Genomic DNA, 17,894 nt, shown 5'->3' with positions numbered 1-17,894 from the left:
CTAACATTGAGGTTCGGTAGGTTTTAGGTGGCGAAGTAGGGGGTCGAAGTTTTTTTTAAAGAGACAGTACTTTGACTATCGAATGGTCGAATAGTTGTACGATTTTTAGTTCGAACCGTTCGATTCGAACTTCCCCATAGGCTAACATTGAGGTTCGGTAGGTTTTAGGTGGCGAAGTAGGGGGTCGAAGTTTTTTTTAAAGAGACAGTACTTTGACTATCGAATGGTCGAATAGTTGTACGATTTTTAGTTCGAAACGTTCGATTCGAAGTCGTAGTCGAAGGTCGAAGTAGCCAAAAAAAAATTGAAATTCAAAGTATTTTTTATTCTATTCCTTCCGAGCTAAGTAAATGTGCCCCTAAATGTTCCCAAACAACACATGGCTGTTTACATTTATATCAATGGTGGGAAAAATATGCTGCAGCTTTTCCAAAGATGCCTCACAAGTACCCTAAACAAATGCTGCTTTCAATAGCAACTACATCTAGAAATAAGTGTGAAGTTATTGAACATTTTTCATTCTTGTATATTGGTAAATTGCTTAGAATAACATTTTCATTATACAAAATAGGTGGAGGGTGCCTTTAAAGAGAGCTGTTCTTGCCATAAATAGCAACAGGTAATGAAAGTGTTTTTTTTTGTTTGTTTCAGTGAGCTGTATCTACTTACTTACTCCTTGTAGAAAAACCTTTTCTGTAGTTCTTATTAGAGAAATTCCAGATACAGTACATTTATAAAGGGTCAGGTACTGCTGGAAACATTGCTAAGAGATATAATGTCCTGCTATCTTCACTTATAAATCATATTGGATATTGTTTGTGTTGTGAGATAATCATTTCCATTGCCTAAACCATTGCACGTAATTCCTGTACAGGGACATCTGAACCCTGTAAGCTATCTTAGTTGAGGGGTTTATTTATCAAAGGTCGAGTTTGTGAGGTGTGTAAGATTTTTTTCTACCTCGAATAAACTCACAATTCGCATGTTTGCTTATTTATGAAAAAACCCGAATGTACAAAACCTTGAATCAATGCAATTGGGGGGAAAAACTCAACTGATCAAGTTATTGGCAAAAAAAAAGCTTGAATAGCTCAAATTGATCGAGTTTTCGAGTGCAAACCACTAAAAAAAACACAAGATAATAATGAAGTCTAAAAACATCTTCAAATGGTTAAAGAGACCTCTGCCATTGATTCTACATGACCTTGACAGGTTTTAGCTGGAGTATTTTCAGATTCAAGCTTTTTGCAGCTTTGAGCATAATAAATCTCAAAAAATTCAAGTTTTTTTTATCCCGAAAAATCTGAAACTATCCTTGAAAAACTCCCATTTTTTGGGAAAAACACATGACCTTTAATAAATAACCCCCTTAAAATCAGTAATAGTGCCTTATATTTGTAATATAAGGCATTTAGGCATCTCATGTATAAAATGTTAATGTAGGAAGTGTTCGTGTTCTGTTTCCATTGCCCTAAAAATATTTAAGTTTTCACTTACGAGGTAGGCAGAGAAATGAAGGCATCTTTATGCAGGTTGTATGCAGGGAAACTGTTGAAAGATCCTGGTTGCATTGAGACACCTTGCACTGAGGCAAAACTTTTCTCTGTTAGGTTATATGCTTCCAGCATTCGGAACCCTTTCAAATTCCAGATAGAAAACAAAATAATATATTAAAGTAAACAGAACAAAAACAACAATTCCTTGATGCAAGATATTTATATCATATTACCTGGTGAATTGTATCCTTCCAGGTAAATAAGTGGGCACGCTACAGAAAAAACAGAAACCATAACATTACAAGCCAGTTTGTGTTATTTTACCTTCCAGATACTCAATATCCTTACAGAACTATGCTAGAAATTTGCAGCATTACCTCATCTACATAGTAAATGCCAGACTGCTGACCTCAACACTGAACTACAACTCCCAGTACTGACTGCTTGGGGAACCTAGGAATGTTTGCTCAGCGGCAGCTGGACAGTAACAGTTTAGACAACTGCAAAAAAAAGATATGTAGTTCCTAAAAGACTGCCTAATGTTTTGGTATACTGGGAGCTCTATTTTCTAAATCACACATATCACAATTATGTACAGAAGTAAATCCAGAGACAATGCCATTGCAGAGCAGTTCCAAAAAACTTCAAGATGGATGCACAATGAAACCTTCTTTTGTAAGTGGGTGTTAATGCACAGTTATTTGGTAAAGCACAATTTACTGTGATTCTTCTTAAAAATGTCACCAAAGTGGCAGTGATATATATATATATATATATATATATATACGGTATGTATATATTTATGGTAGTAATTTTTTGAGCAGGGCTCAGCCATCACTGTAAATATCAACATTTTACAGCTATGGTGGCACAGCTAAAAATATTAAAATATTGACTTGTGCCTCAACAATATTAATTTCTAACTACATGGCTTGAAATGAGCCTTGTGAGCTTTAACAGTTGGTCTGCGGCCAGCTGTTTTTCTAACTTTAACAAATATTGCATTCACTTTCTTTGAAGTACAAACACGTTACTTATAGCAGCATTGCGATCCACTGCAGGTCATAAATGGTAAGCACCATCACTTGCCACAAATCATCACCAAAAATGCTCCAGGAATAATCATATGTAAAGGCTGACTTGTAGAGCCTTCTTTTGATACTTGTTGGGAAGTGACTTGAAGTAAGGAGAGCTGATATAAACACCCCATGTGACATAAGTCCAATAGGTTATGTTGGACTATTGTTATCTGTATTAATTAGCTCCATCAGCTTTCATATGTTATTAAATCACATAACTCCCAGAACAATTACATTTATAATAAATAAGATACATTGAAACACAGAGCTCTATTTGTTTGTTCCTGGTGGTTAGTGAACTGACAGATGTTTGAATACATTTGGAAACTATTTAAATCTTGTGTAATAAGTATTCCATCAATTAATCTTAAGTCAGTTTAAGACGTTGAATTATTTCCTACCACAAATGTACCACTACATTAATATCAGTATCCAAGTCATTTATCTAAGATACAATCCAACTAGATAGCACAGATACAATTTTGGCAGCATGCGTTGTTCTTGAATGCTTCAAAATCTAACCCCACCACACAATTAAAAACAGGAGTTGATCAGACAGAAGAACATAATGTATCATTGTTGAAAGCAGCTTCCTGATATATGATTTAATCAAACATGGCCTTTTATGAGATAAGCACTTTTCTGGCAAGTCTGACATGTCTGGAACAAGGGGCAAGTGAGCTTCCTGATGCTTCCCCACTTCCTAGAATCCCGTTGTTTTTGCCAGGAATAAGATAGGTCAGTGTGACCCTGTTTACTTTTTAATGGACAAGTCAATAAAAGATGTTTACTTTAATATCTGGCCTACCCCTGAATGACTCAACTGTTATTTATAATGTAATCTTGGCTAATGTGTGGTAAAATCATTGATGCCTTAATTGCACACTTTATTTATTTAGCAAATTAATATCTGTCTACCTAGTAGGAATTGTTTTGAATTTGCCAGATGTCTCTTCAACAATTATCTCCATTCTGAATTGCTCTTTACTGGAAGTCATTCATCTTTTACAGAAACTGAATGGCAGAGGGTGCCTGGTACATCTGGGGGGTTGGGTAAACTACAAGTAACACTTTCTGATTGGTGGCAAAGTTGTTGTAGCATTAGGTGAGAAAGCATTGTAGCATTTATATTTTCTTTATAAGTATACCTAGAAAAAGCATCTATATAAGCGCAAGTCAAATACAAAAGAATAAAAACAAAGAAGGAAAATAGATATAATAGCAAAAGGAGAACTTATAATGTTAATTTATCCATCTGTATGTATGTCTGCATATCTATCTATATTTTTATCTTTTTGTCTGTCTATTTGGTGTATTTTGTATAAAATTCAATAAATTTGATTACATCCTTTGAAAGCGTGGGAAATGCTGGGTACATTAACGATTGGAACTTACTTGATGTTGCAGTCTCACATACAAAGGTGATCAGGTTATCTTCAATCTTTTCAAAAGCATCAAAGTCATCGACTATGAAAACATGGCGCTCACTTGGTTTACTGCCAATGTTTCTTAGCTCACTATAATCCACATCAGACACACCAATGACAAAGACACTAAAACCTGCAGATAAAAATGTTTTTATGGTGTGAGATCGTGAACATTTTATATCTTTGACATTGCTTTGCCTCATGAAATAAAACTGCCAAGTAAAGTGAATTGCTGCAATAGTTTATATATATATATTTAAGGATTTATGTCAAAACCAGAATTCCCTTTTTTGGTAAAGAAAAAGTAATTTAGTAGTGAAATATCAGATTCTTAAAAAAAGAATCACAGTAACTGTATGATAATACAGTTTTGCTCTATTAGGTCTTGAAACTTACTTGCTTGTATAAGACTTCTCCTGACTGTTTCAAAGCTGGGCATGGTTAAATTGGTCTTAGTCAATAGTCTTAATTAAAATCTGTCAGTTAGTGCTTGCATGAAGCAAGATATTCAAGACAGCACCATACTAAGCTCTCCAGCACACTGAGGCTCCTTGAATGCCATAGTCTTTGAATCTCAATAAAATACATCTAGGGCTCATTTCAGTCTTGTGCCATCCCTTCTAAATGGAATGTAATTTCTTCTACCGCACACCTGTAGTTCACCAATCCTGCAACTGGTGGTGTGTTTCTTCCTGGTGAAGGGTGTTCCCCCCCCCCCCCCCGAAACGTTGAATGTTTGGTGGCTAAATAAAAGGGGATAATCCCCGACTGCATTAACCAGTGTGTGTGCGGATCCGTTTTCTATACACATACCCCTTCTAAATGGAGCACCTTAGAGCAAGGATCAAAGTACAAAAAACAGGGTTTTATAAAAGCATGCATTCATACTATCATTGTTTGATGCTAGTCATACTTTTGCACACAAAGGTGTCTTCGAGCATTTTCTGTGGCTTTCTTGGGTCAGTTATATTCTACTTTAACTGGATGTTATTGCTGATATAATTACGCCAGATGTTCAACACCTCTGATCTCATATGTACATTTGTGCTATTTTAAATGCTCACCAGACTGCTGAATGTCCATGGCTGATTTCTTAACCTCATCCTGAGATCTGCCATCAGTCACAACTACCAGAACCTTAGGAACGGATCTTCTCATTCCATTATCAAATGTCATTACTTTCTCATGGACAAACTTAAGAGCCTTTCCTGTAACAGAGTAAAGTTCATTTGATGACTGTTAGAAGTAGTAGAAAGTTATAAGAAAGCACCAGAATTTTTTTCTGGGGATAAAGTATGCACACAAACAAACATCATACAAATGTCAAAATTCAATTTGAGATATGTTTTTCTCACTGAATTGAATCTGGCCCCAAATCTTGTCAGCTTAATAACCATTTCATTTCATATGTCTTTCATTTTATGTTTTTTCTACCTCCTGCTATGCAGTTCCTGCAGCATTTTATACATATCCTTTTTGATCTTCCATCTGCATTTGATCCTATCGATCATGTTCTTTTATTCATTTAAATATTTCCCTCTTATAGCATTTCTGATCTGCTTTCCTTATGGTTCTGATTTTTACATTCTCTTTTCTTATTTTCTGTGTAACCTGCCAGCAGTTCCTTATCTCATGTTCATCCACCTGGTGAGAGTTTACTCTGTAGGGCAAAGTTTTACATTTGGCAGTCTACATCATGTCACTGAGTGATATCATAATTTCCACTGATGTTAATACCCACACAAATTTTTTCCCTTGCACCTTAAGTTCATTACAAGGTCTTGGAATGCCTCCTAGACAGGAAAGCATGATCACAACTATGTCATTTGAAACCAGATGGTTTTGGTTCAACTTCTTCCCTTGATGTCCAGAAATGAATCCTTTAGCTCATAGGTTATATAATTATAATCATAAGAGTCACCCTGTTAGCATTCCACAAACATACACTACACCAAACAAGCATTCTTCCTCCACTCCACTTTTACTTGCTCTAGCCTCTTTCATATAAGGGAATGTTATAATGTATTTAAATATTTAAAATATTTTTTTTCTCATTCAAAATGTAATTGTATTTCAAAATGTACTGCTAAGTAAAGGCAAGTAAGAATATTCTCATATTGTATGATGATTTTCACAACAGTTTAAGGGGATGTCCACCTTTTGTAAAGTCCCACCAGACTAATAGTACTTTGCAAAAGAAGAATATTGGCCAACTTTTTTAAAATGTGCCTTTATACAGTATATTAAAACGAAGTGATTACCGGATTCTGGGTTCAGCACACATGCAGAGATCGGGATCAGGGTGATAGAGAGGGCTGCTTTATATATATGGCATTAAGTGCATTAGCGCATACCCGGTCTGTAGTTATTCATAATCACAGTAATCTGGTTGGCTGGCGATGTGACCGAGCAAGTGCAGATACGCTTAACCCTCAGCTGATGTTACTCCCCACTACTGATCTCTGCATGTCTGAAGTGGAGGGGTTAGGAAGGGTCAAACTTTGACAATCTATATAATATAAAGATATTTTTATATTATATTATCTGCATTGTAAGGGCAGATTTATTATAGATTGAACTGAGTTGTGCAGAAGGATTCTCAGCAGTTCAATTTATTTTAATTTAACAAGACATCCTGACTGTTAGGAATATTTTCTGGAATGTTTTCCTTATAAAAAGATGGTTCTCTGCGACAAGCACTATCACCTGTCTGAATCCTATGCAGGGAAAAAGTAAAGGACAAATATTTCCTGAAATAACTTTGCTTCTCACTTTTCTGGCACTGGGCTTACCTTCTTGCTACCAAAAGTACAATCCTCTATCTCCCGTTCTTCTACATGGAAGTAAATACATGTGCACTGTCCTGTGATGTACATGTTCATCAAATAGCCTCCAACTGAAGGCATCATCATGTGCACGATAAGTACAGAATTTGGAGGCAAAATGTGCCAGAGGAACCAAAAAGCATGTTATAACTGCAGAAGGACACATTTCCTATGTGATATTATGCTGCTGGCCATAGGAACTTACAACAAAACTATGTTAATGTGTGTCTATTGTACAAAACTGATTGAGAAGCTGGACTGGGTTTGAGATTTTTGAAGGAATAAAAAAAATACTCTTTTTTCTTTTTCAAAACAGCACTTAATGGGAATACTTGTTTTCCAAGTTAACAATTGTGATACTTTATTTGAAAATAATGTATAGATTTTGTAGCATTTTAAAAAGTATTATGTGTACCAGTTTTTGTGTTTCCTCCTTTGTATCTGATGTTGGCAAGTGCTCCTAGAGCCTGTGCTTTGTCGGCATAAGAATTCAACTTGAACTCAGTCTGGGCATCATCACTGAACTGCACAAAAGAGACCTGAAAAAGTTCATGAAAAAATGTGTTTACTACAACAGAATGACTTTTCAACTCCTTCTAGCGCAATGTTGGCACTAAAATGCAACACCACGGTCAATAACGTACATTTTTTGCATTCTATTTTTTTTTCAGTAAAGGGAAAAAGAGAGAAGGAAACTGATACATTTTTATAAACAAGACAATATATTTATTAAAACCAGATGGACAAAAAGAAATGTAAAATGCAATGCAGAGAAAAAAAGATCCTTTGAAATCTAGTGGACAGAATTTCTGAAATCTTTGTTCACATCAGAAGGTATTGTGGCTTATCACTGGTGTAATTCACACAAAGTATCTACAGATGCCTACTGCTGGGAGAAAGAAGGATATGCAATAGTTGTTCTGAGTACCTTAATTATATATACAAGTATGGGATCCATTATCCAGAAACCTGTTATACAAAAAGCTTCAAATTACGGAATGGCCTTCTCCCATAGAGTCCATTATAATGCAATTATGCAAATCTTTAAAAATGATTTACTTTTTATCTGTAATAATAAAACACTACCTTGTACTTGATCCAAACTAAGAATAATTTTTATCGGAAGAAAAAACAGCTTTTCGAGTTTATTTAATGTTTACATAATTTCCTAGTATGCTTAAGGTATGGAGATCCAAATTACGGAAACATCCGTTATCTGGAAAACCACAGGTCCTGAGCATTCTGGATAATAGGTCCCATACCTGTACTGTCTTATCAAAATACAGAAACAGCATAAATTGTAAAAATGGTGTGTAGGCTCTAGTTGTCCTTTAAATTAAATTGCTTGTTATATAGGAGGGATTCAGTGAACTATAGATTTGAAGAAACACTCACCTGGATTCCAGAAGGGTTGATTACATCAAATGCTCCAATAGTATTGAAGATAAACTGACGGACTTTATTATAGTTATCATCACCAATACTCCATGAACCGTCAATGAGGAATACTATGTCTGCTTTGGCCCCTTTGCACACTAAGAAAAGATTAGATAAGTATAAAGGTAAAGAAGAAACCTTCAAAATTTTTACTTATCTATGTTATCTTGGAATGTGCTACAAACATATGCAGCATTAAAATGTTTAAGGCATGACGAAATTAGATTAACGTGAACCAATTTACAGAAGAATGAACAACTCTTTAAAAGGAATGAACACAGGGTTCACGTGGCATTGATTCAAGATAAATCAGGTAAGAAAATGCTAAAAAAAAAAAAGCTGATTGATATCAGCCACCAGATTTCACCTGGATATTTTTTTCACCAGCAAAATTATTTAATTAATATAGCAGTGGTGTAAAGGAGTGTAATGGTAAATAATTAAGTCTTGAGGGTTTATCGTTACATGGTTATTGCCCTTCTGCCCTGCTGTAAAGTCTACTGTAAATGCGTAATCTTAATCTTGATCTGAACTCCATGTATATGTAATGGGTTTCAGTAATTCTTCATTATAAAAAGAAAACTTTCTTTATTTGTTGGAACAGAAATTCAAAGGGGCCAATGTGGAGATCTTAAAAGTGTACAGTAAAATAATTTGTACAGTACATGTGTATGCTGCAATCTTATCAAAACATTAGTTGGGCCTGTCCTACCTACTATGACTGTCCTTCAACACTGATATGGGATGGATAAAACATGCTCTTTAATATATGTGTATCAGATTTTCTATATATATAAAGTATCTATACACACGTGTATATTCCTCAACTGCCTAAGAGTCATTTCAATTTTATATCCAAAGGTAGCCTCTGTGAGGCTTTACTTACCGTCCCGGGCTGGTGGAATTGTAGGCGGAGGGGGTGGAGCAGGTAGTGTAGTTGGGGATTCTGTAGGCTTGATCACTAAAAATTAAACAAGTTAGAAATGTAGGGAACTAGTGCGACAATATAATTAAACCATAAAATAAACGAACCACTGAGCAGTTACTTATTCTAACCCCCTTATACTAGATAGACCATGTATACTTACATGTCCGCTCATTTATTGAAACCCCTTGTCCTTCAAGATTAGGTGTTTGCACAAAAACAGTAGCTGTATACGGTGTGTCTTGTTTCAGTCCCGAAAAACAGTGTGATGATTCTGATCCTGTTACTGTTATTTCTTGACCTCTAGATCCTAAAAGTTTAACAAACAAAAAGACATGATGATGATACAAGTTGGTTGGGCACATATCCCCTGCAAGTCACAGTATCCTTTCTAATGTTTTAACTCCTAGAATAATTTATTTAAATATATTTATGATTTCCTAGTGTATTTACGTCAGTGGGCCTTATCACAATGAGAATGGAAGGGATTGTCTATCAATTTAATGGCTTCCCACATATTAGTAGACAATATTTATGTCTGCCTGTAATGTTATATTAGTAAGACCATCACTCTACTGAACAGTGGTCTCTCACAAGGGATGAAGCATGAAAAGTCTGGCTGAATTTGGCCACATACATAGTACCTCCCTAGGCCTGGGTGCTTGGTCACAGCTAACCCCCATGTTGCTCACACTTCCACCTGATTCTACCCAATACAGCAGCTCTGTTGACTGGACAGCAGTTGATTCTGAGAACTCTTTCAATCTTATGCCAAGTGCCCGTTTCAGATGTGGCCCACAGGTGCCATCCTGCCCTGACATTTTGGTGCCCTGGGCCCAGGTTTTTGTGACCTTTACACATCCAAAACACTGCCAGTCAATTTGTGATGCCGAGATACAGAAATAAATGAATGAGTTCCCTGGTGCTCTTAAAGGTAGTGTTTTAAAATAATAATTGTAAGGCATCAAGGAACATCTAATGTATTTTAGGTTTACATTATTTGAACTAAACAGGAATATATACATAATTAAACCACTATTGAAGATTCTCTGAATATTTTACTTCTGAGTAAAAACTGATTTATCAGTAACATCGTTAAAAAATCTTTTTGAAGACTAATTGGACTGTCTGCATACACATACCATCAACTGGATTCAGTTTCAGTCTGTACGAAGTGGCTGATCGGTGAGGAGTCCATCTTATACAAAATGAGTCCCATGAAACCTGATAGCTTGTCAAATCAGTTACATTCAAGTATACTGCAAATTAAAATAATGGACACAAAAATTTACAAGACTTTATTATGGTGAATAGAAATATGTTATTTACATTTAAAAGTTATATCTCTTTGTCAAGCACCCACAAACAAAATAATTCTTTTTTTTCAGAAAAATATGTGTGTACAGAACCATAAATTAAATTTGAAATAAGTCAACTGTATCACCACTCTATGTTTAAACAGGTAATATGTAATAAAAACTACTAATTTGTAGTATCCCATGACTATAAGAGGTTAGCTTTTAAACAGGTGACCAGTTGGCTACCTGCTAATTGGTGGATAGAATTTACTGCACATGGGAAAACATAAGTTTTTTTATTACATAACCCCAGGAATGTCCTATATACCATGCTATATGGGACCTAGATGGTCTAGATGACCCAGATGGGACCTGGATCTAGTCTTTACTAAAAAAAAGCTCTCTTTCTGGTCTTAACAATAACCCCTTCCCCCTTTCTGATCATCATCATTTGCTTATATTTTCCATCTCTCACTCTCATTCCTCACCTGCTCCTTACACTTATGCTTAACATAGACCTCCCGGCCTTAGCTCATTCTCTCAGGTCCAGTCTCTACTGATTTAGGGAGATGTCTGATCATGATACACTGGTTAGTCAGTATAATCACATACTATCCTTCACCATTGGCTCACTTGCCCCAGAACAGGCTAAGAGTCCTTGTGCTCAAAATCCACTCCCCTGACTGAATTCACAAACCTGATTCTTAGGCACCTGTACAAGATCTGCAGAACATATATGGAAGAATTCCCGTACACAAGCAGACTTTATCCATTATAAATTTCTATTGCCATGCCTCAATTTTGCCTTGTCAAAGGCCCAGCAGGAGTTCTACAGTACCCTTATAAACAATAACAAATCCAACCCACAACACATGTTTTCTATATTCAATACTCTTCTTCCTTCATCATCAACAGTATCGTCAACCTGACACACTCTCCTCAGGACTTTGCTGATTTCTTTAAAAACAAAGTAGAGTCCATCTGCAATCAGATTTCCATCTCTACTAACAAAAACTTAAGCCCCGTTCTGCATGCCTTAATTCTTTCCATCCTGTAACAACTTTCATAGTCTCCAGGCTTTTCTTGTCATCCCCACTCACAACTCGCTCTCATGGCCCTATGCTTTCCTCTCTGCTTAAACACTGTGCTGCTAAGCTTATTCCAGCACTTACGCACACCTTCAATTCTTCTCTGACTTCTGGAACGTCCCCTCTATGTTCGAAAAGGCCCGTGTAAAGCCTATCTGTTGAATTTTCATCCTGTCTCAGTTCTACTGCTTGGTTCTGGAAAGTATTGTGTTCTCCTGTATTGCTAACTTTCCACATGCTCATAATCTGTTGGACCCTCTGCAATCTGGTTTACGGCCTTCACATTCTACAGAGACTGCATTGTGCACAGTTACAAATGATCTTCAGGGAGCCAAAGACAAAGGTCACATGTCTATCCTAATCCTCATTGACCTATCATCTGCATTTGATATGGTTGACCACTCTCTCCTCATGCAAATTCTGCATTCTCTTGATATTCATAACTAGGCTGCATCTTCTTACCTTTCTAACCAATCATTTAGTCTCTTATGCTAACAAAAATCTCCTCCCAAGTTCCACTTAATGCAGGAATGCCACAAGGCTCTGTACTTGATCTGTTGTTGTTTTCCCTGTACACTCTGTCTTTGGGAGATCTCACTTAATTATCATCTGTATGCCGATCATACCCAAATATATTTATCAAAACTTTCAGTAACAGCTGAAACTGAGACTCAAATCTCTAACTGCCTTCTAGCAATCTCCCACTGGATGAACCACCACAAACTCGAACTCAAACTCAACCTAAAAAAGATTGCTGCCATAGTTCTCCTAATCTCAGGCAATTGGGTACAGACCCCTCAACTGTTTTAAGTCTTTATAAAGGCTTCCCATTAAACAAAAAATAACTCATATACTGTATACATAACCTTGAAAGCCATCCATTCCTCTACATCTCATCACATATCTTCTTTTGTCTTTCCATACGTTCCTGGCTGACTCCTCTGCTCCTCTCAGAGCAACCACTTGGTTGCACCCCCCCACTACTACTGCTGTTTCCTGTCTCAACCCTTCTGTCTTGCTGTTTCTTAAATTTAAAATGCCATTCCTGAATTCCTCTGAAGAGAATCCTCCTTCAGTCTCTTCAGAACTCAAAGAGCACTTGCATAACACCTAAACCGGGAATTGACACCTCTATGGCATTCATCTACTATAACATTCATCTACTATAACCAACAGCACTTAATAACCCCCTATTTGTGTCTGGAAGTTATCCTCTCATTTAGATTGTAAGCTCTTCGAGCATGGGCCCCCATCCTCTTGTCTCCTCAACACTAAGCTCTTAATTGTTATTGTAACTGTACTTTTTATTTGTATTGTATTTTGTACTTATCTCTATTTATTATTGTAATGACCCCCTGTTTGTTCTACTAATACACTGTTCTGCTGTACAGTGCTTTGTTCTCAAGTAGTGCTATTTATATAAAGTATATTAAAGCTCCTGTCATGAAGCAAATACATTGTTTTCACCAGTGCAGGATTACATTACATTTTATAGCTGAATCCATATAAAAACCCTTTCTTTTCCAGTGCTACTGGTCATTTCATGCTATTCCCCTCTATAACAAATGTCATAAAATGACTTGCTCCCTTTCAAATGCTTGTAGAGTTTGACTGTATCTCAAATCAATCCTTGCTTTCTACAGCTGCAGCTAATAGAGACTGACTAAGTGAACTACTGTAAAAGTAAGCAGCAGAAGTCTGTTAAGAATCCCATGGGTCCTGTAAGCAGGGGATTACAGGCAAATTCCAGCTTCAGAGAGACAATCACTAATGCCTTAGTTAAAATAAAAGAGCTGATGAGAATGACAGTGAATGAATAACCTGAATTTATCTAACCACTGAGGTATGGCATACTCCAGCTCTACAGATCCCAACCTATGGGGCTCCAAATTCAGCTAGTTCTTTTCAACTTACTGTACAATATGACTAAGACTTACTCACAACATTTCCTATGTACGAAAGCAAGGATTCCAAGGTGTCTGTTTTGTTTGTAGGTATACTATAGTTCTTTAAAGGGGAAGTATAGTCTAAAATAGAATGTAATCTAATGTGGATTTTATAGTGTTTGTATTGTTTAATACAAACTTTCTCCAATTCTGCAGAACCAGTGGCTGCAGCACAATAACCCTCAAATCAAAATAGAATCCCAGTTTATCTGTTTAAGTCTGGCTCCATGATCTTTGTCCCTGCAGCTGGAGTTGGAAGCAGTAAAGGGGATGTAAAGGCAAAAATAAAATCCAATACATATCTCTACACAGTCGCCAACTGCTCTACAGGGAAACAAACAAAGCTGCTTGAGTTCTTGCATGGCTGGGAAGTAAGGCGGGGGCTCCCCTGCTGTTCAGATGTATGATTGATTCCCTGCAGAGCAGTTAGGGGCCGTATAACAATTCCTATCCACAGCAGTAAATGAAGGGAGAATTTCATTGCATACAGTCAGGTTTATTATAAAAACGGTACACATTTTTTAATTAAAGTATATTGGAGATAGGTTTCTTTTTAATTAAAGAAAGTAAAAAATGGGATTTTATTTTTTTGCCTTAACATGCCCTTTAAGCAACAATTTAAGATTTAGTCAGCCACATAAATGACTTGCATTTTTACTAACAGTGATTTAAATTACAAAATAAAATACAAAAGTAAAGAGGAGCCAAAAATGTATACCAACTAAACCAGTCACACAAACTTTGTGCCAAAAAAACACATATCCCCTGTGTGGTTACCCTTCTGTTTTCTGAGGAGTCAGTACACCTTTATGTATTTACTATATGGATTTTAAGATATCACCTAAAAAAGATCTCAAACAGCAGCTCAAACCTATATTAGGGATATGCAACCTATGGCTCTCCAGTTCTTTAAATACCACAACACTTGACAGACACAGAAGAGATTAACAATGCCCTGATCTATACAATAAACAGGATTTTACTAAAAGAGTCATATAGCTTTTTTTCAATTTCCACCATTGCTACACAGCACCTTGTTTAAATAAACTGAAGCAAACAGATCAGTTTTACCAGTGGTGTTACTGTTCCTTTAAGCATAACAACTAGCATTACAGAGGGAGATAACAGTAATATATGTACATTTTATCTCATTTTCTTATGAATAAGCTTTCTGGAACATTATAAAACAAAAGGTTTTTAAAATCATCGATCTGTATGAAAATATGTAAACTAGAACAATGAAATATTTTTTATTAATTACACAGAGAATCTCTACTCTTCATGATGAGTATATTCTAAATGAGGTGCAGTTTGTGCAACATCTTAAATGGAAAGTATTACTGCAAAGAATAATTTATTCATTTACTATAAAACTGCAAATGAGCTTTGCAAATAACACAGTAAGCGCAATAAACTCACATGTTGTCCCAGGTCCTGATAGTGGCCCACTTAATCCTGTGTCATACTGAGCGTAAACTTTCACGTCATAAGTGGTGCCAGGAGACAAATTCTGCAAAGTGTAGGAACTCACATCCCCGGCAAATACTTCCATTGATTCATCAGAATCTGAAATCCAAACACACGGTTATTTTAGTGGAATGTTATTAAACTTTTATGTACATGAAAATGGTCCCCCTACTTACAGATGGTAGACAATAAAGAAAGAGACATTTCTCTTGAAATTTTATTTTAACTCTTTATTTTAAGTTTGAGCCTAATGTAAATGTTTAGTTAAATTTCTTGTACCTATCAAATGTATGCAGTTATTTGAATCTCTAGTAGAGGTTAGGTCAAGATTGGTATGTTCACTTTATTCCTATTCAATTGTCATTATTACTAGAGTGCAGAGTATGCTAGTATATAAGTAGCTATGACTATAGCTATTGTTGTACAACTTTATAAGAAGTATTCTTGCATTTAAACTGATGATCTAAACAATCTCATGTGATTGCAAATGATGCATGTATACTAATGTTTATAAACTCCAATAAAAATGGTTAAGAAGGAAAGAAAGGAATGTCAATAATTATTACTGCATTGCAATATAAATTTACCTATTACCTATTTACCACTATAGACAATTCCTGGAATACTTTTATGGTCTCTCCCTTCCTATGTAACTTAATTACTGATGTTTTTGGCTGGCAATGCCCCTGATGATGTAAAACTATGCACCCTGTATGATATTTCACACAAGTTCCTTGCACTAAAGAAGGAAAATTAGGAAGGCTATAGCCAGTATGACAATCATTGGGACATACCCAATAGTAAAAATGTTTTGCAAGAAATTACTGGATTTCTGACAGTTTTAGAGGATGTTACTGACAGTAAATTATGTAAATTATAATTCCAGCACATAGGATAACCCTGTTATTCTGTATGGCATTGAGGCTACATTTTGGCTTCACAATGGAAAAGAAGGTGCATCACCAGTGGCTATATTGCAATATAAGCCAGAAGGCAGGTATATTAAATAAGATGAATGTCTTTGAAAAAGCATAGAATCCAAAGCATAAGGACCCACTATTAAAGATTGTGATGAACTGCTCAGTGTGCAATTATACCCCCTGCATTTGGAGAGAAATTATGTAATTTTATGAATAGGTGAACACTAAGTTGGAAAAAAAAATCACAAACAGATGCAGTAACTAAAAATCATAAGCAGAGACCTGGATCTGGAGAAAAATAATCATGCATTCATATTAGCTAAAGGAAGATTTAAAAAAAATCATATAGGAAGATTAAAAAATAAAGTTACACATTCTCTATGATGATATAACGTCACTGCTAAAATATATACATTTACCATGTGGCTGATAAACCAGCTTGTATCCAAGAACAGGAGTTGGTATTCTATCCCAGGAAACTCTAAATCTTGTGTACCATTCATCAGACACTTGAAGGTTCCGTGGTGCAATCAAACCCACTGATAAAAAACATATATATGTTATAAAGATATCTGAAACATTGCCAAATGACATATGGTTTTAAGCCCTAAAGGTAAACTCTGTTACTAATCCCTTTAATTTAAAATAAAATGTGGCATGAAAGCCGGTATTTTCAAGACTGAAAAATATTAATTGACAAAGAGAATGGTTTTGGACGTCATTGTAAAGCATGGCTAGACCTTAAGCACGTGTTTCTTTTATCTCTTGAGAGCATCTGTATTTAATATCTTGATTCTGGAAAGGCATCACTGTTTTACAGGACACAAATCTAAAGCACAAAGGACTCTCCTCATATGTTTAATATCTGAATCTGTGCTCCATTTTCTATCATGCAATAACAGGAAATAAGATTTAATACATCCAGTATATTGTGCCATACACAATAGTATGCAACTGTAAAAATATTTTACCTGTCCTTCCGTTTCCTGTCAGTTGTCCTCCATCGCCATCAGCATAAACTGCCACCACAGTAATTTTATACGGAGTGTCAGACAAAAGGGGCTGCAGTATCACATTGTTTCTTCTACCAGGTACTGTTGTCTGAAAGAGTTGTATGAAGGAAGAGCTTTCTAAGCACTAGTATTATATGTGTTAAATGTTCACAGTTTGCTTCAGTTAACTAACATGACATAATAGCTGTGTTATCTGCCTGCATATTATTACTTTACCCTGACAAGTCTTTGCTGCTTTAGAGGTCTGCTTTACTTTGTGTTGACACCTAAGGAAACAAACCCTGCCGGTTTTTGATGTTGTTTCCAGCAATTTTTTGTTTGTTCTCTTGCCTCTGCACTGCATTTGATATTGTGTTTTGTTTATTTGTTTGACATTCTATCTTGTTCTTCTCTGATTTGCTTCTTATTTTAGAGTCCTTGCCTGAATAGTCGCTGTAGACTTCCATACTTGATTTGGCTTCTGTGCAGATTTGTTTTAGTCTAGTCTGCTGATTTCTTCCCAGCCAATCTGCCCAGCCTTGTTCTAGTGCTATCGACCTTTTCTTTCCATGCATAGTGAACCTTGATTCTGACCAAGTTTGTATTTTTCAGGCTGGATTTTTTTCTTGCCTGTATCATGCTTGTTCCATTCAAAATTCTAGCCTTTCTGACCATGTCTAGTCTTTACTGGAAACCTTCTGTGCACTGCAATTCTTTCCAACCAGTCTGTTCTTGATACCAGCCAACTCCCTCCTGGTCTTAAATTCTCAGTTGAGGTACTAAATTGATCATTCATAACCTGAGTAGTAACCTGTTCCTGCCAAGGTGCAGCTACAGTAAGTAATAACACTAATTATAAAGGTACTGGCCAGGCCCTATGTAAGGATATATGACAAGTCAATTAGAAAAAGAGACAAAAGTACAGAGGGAAGAGAATAGTCTGATGAAGACATATTAAAAGATGTAAGCTAAGGGGAAAATAAAGAATACAGTA

The 17,894-nt window shown here is 35.9% G+C and overlaps 1 protein-coding gene across 4 annotated transcripts in view; it reads right to left on the bottom strand.

The window, feature by feature from the left end:
- col12a1.L (collagen, type XII, alpha 1 L homeolog) overlaps positions 1-17,894 on the bottom strand; it is a 140,065-nt gene that overhangs the window by 37,473 nt on the left and 84,698 nt on the right. For all 4 annotated transcript variants that reach the window (XM_018240582.2, XM_018240580.2, XM_018240583.2 and 1 more), the window contains 12 exons: positions 16,880-17,009; positions 16,328-16,447; positions 14,941-15,087; positions 10,332-10,448; positions 9,353-9,499; positions 9,151-9,225; positions 8,223-8,362; positions 7,243-7,366; positions 5,067-5,210; positions 3,971-4,135; positions 1,730-1,768; positions 1,498-1,636 (listed from right to left, as the gene is read on the bottom strand). In XM_018240582.2, coding sequence (XP_018096071.1) covers positions 1,498-1,636; positions 1,730-1,768; positions 3,971-4,135; positions 5,067-5,210; positions 7,243-7,366; positions 8,223-8,362; positions 9,151-9,225; positions 9,353-9,499; positions 10,332-10,448; positions 14,941-15,087; positions 16,328-16,447; positions 16,880-17,009 — 1,487 coding nt within the window. The remainder of the gene's footprint in view (positions 1-1,497; positions 1,637-1,729; positions 1,769-3,970; positions 4,136-5,066; positions 5,211-7,242; positions 7,367-8,222; positions 8,363-9,150; positions 9,226-9,352; positions 9,500-10,331; positions 10,449-14,940; positions 15,088-16,327; positions 16,448-16,879; positions 17,010-17,894) is intronic.

The sequence above is a fragment of the Xenopus laevis genome, chromosome 5L, assembly GCF_017654675.1.
Source record: "Xenopus laevis strain J_2021 chromosome 5L, Xenopus_laevis_v10.1, whole genome shotgun sequence".
Classification (NCBI taxonomy): Eukaryota; Metazoa; Chordata; class Amphibia; order Anura; family Pipidae; genus Xenopus; species Xenopus laevis.
The sequence above is the reverse complement of the archived record's forward strand: the minus strand, read 5'-3'. Positions and strand labels throughout refer to the sequence as shown.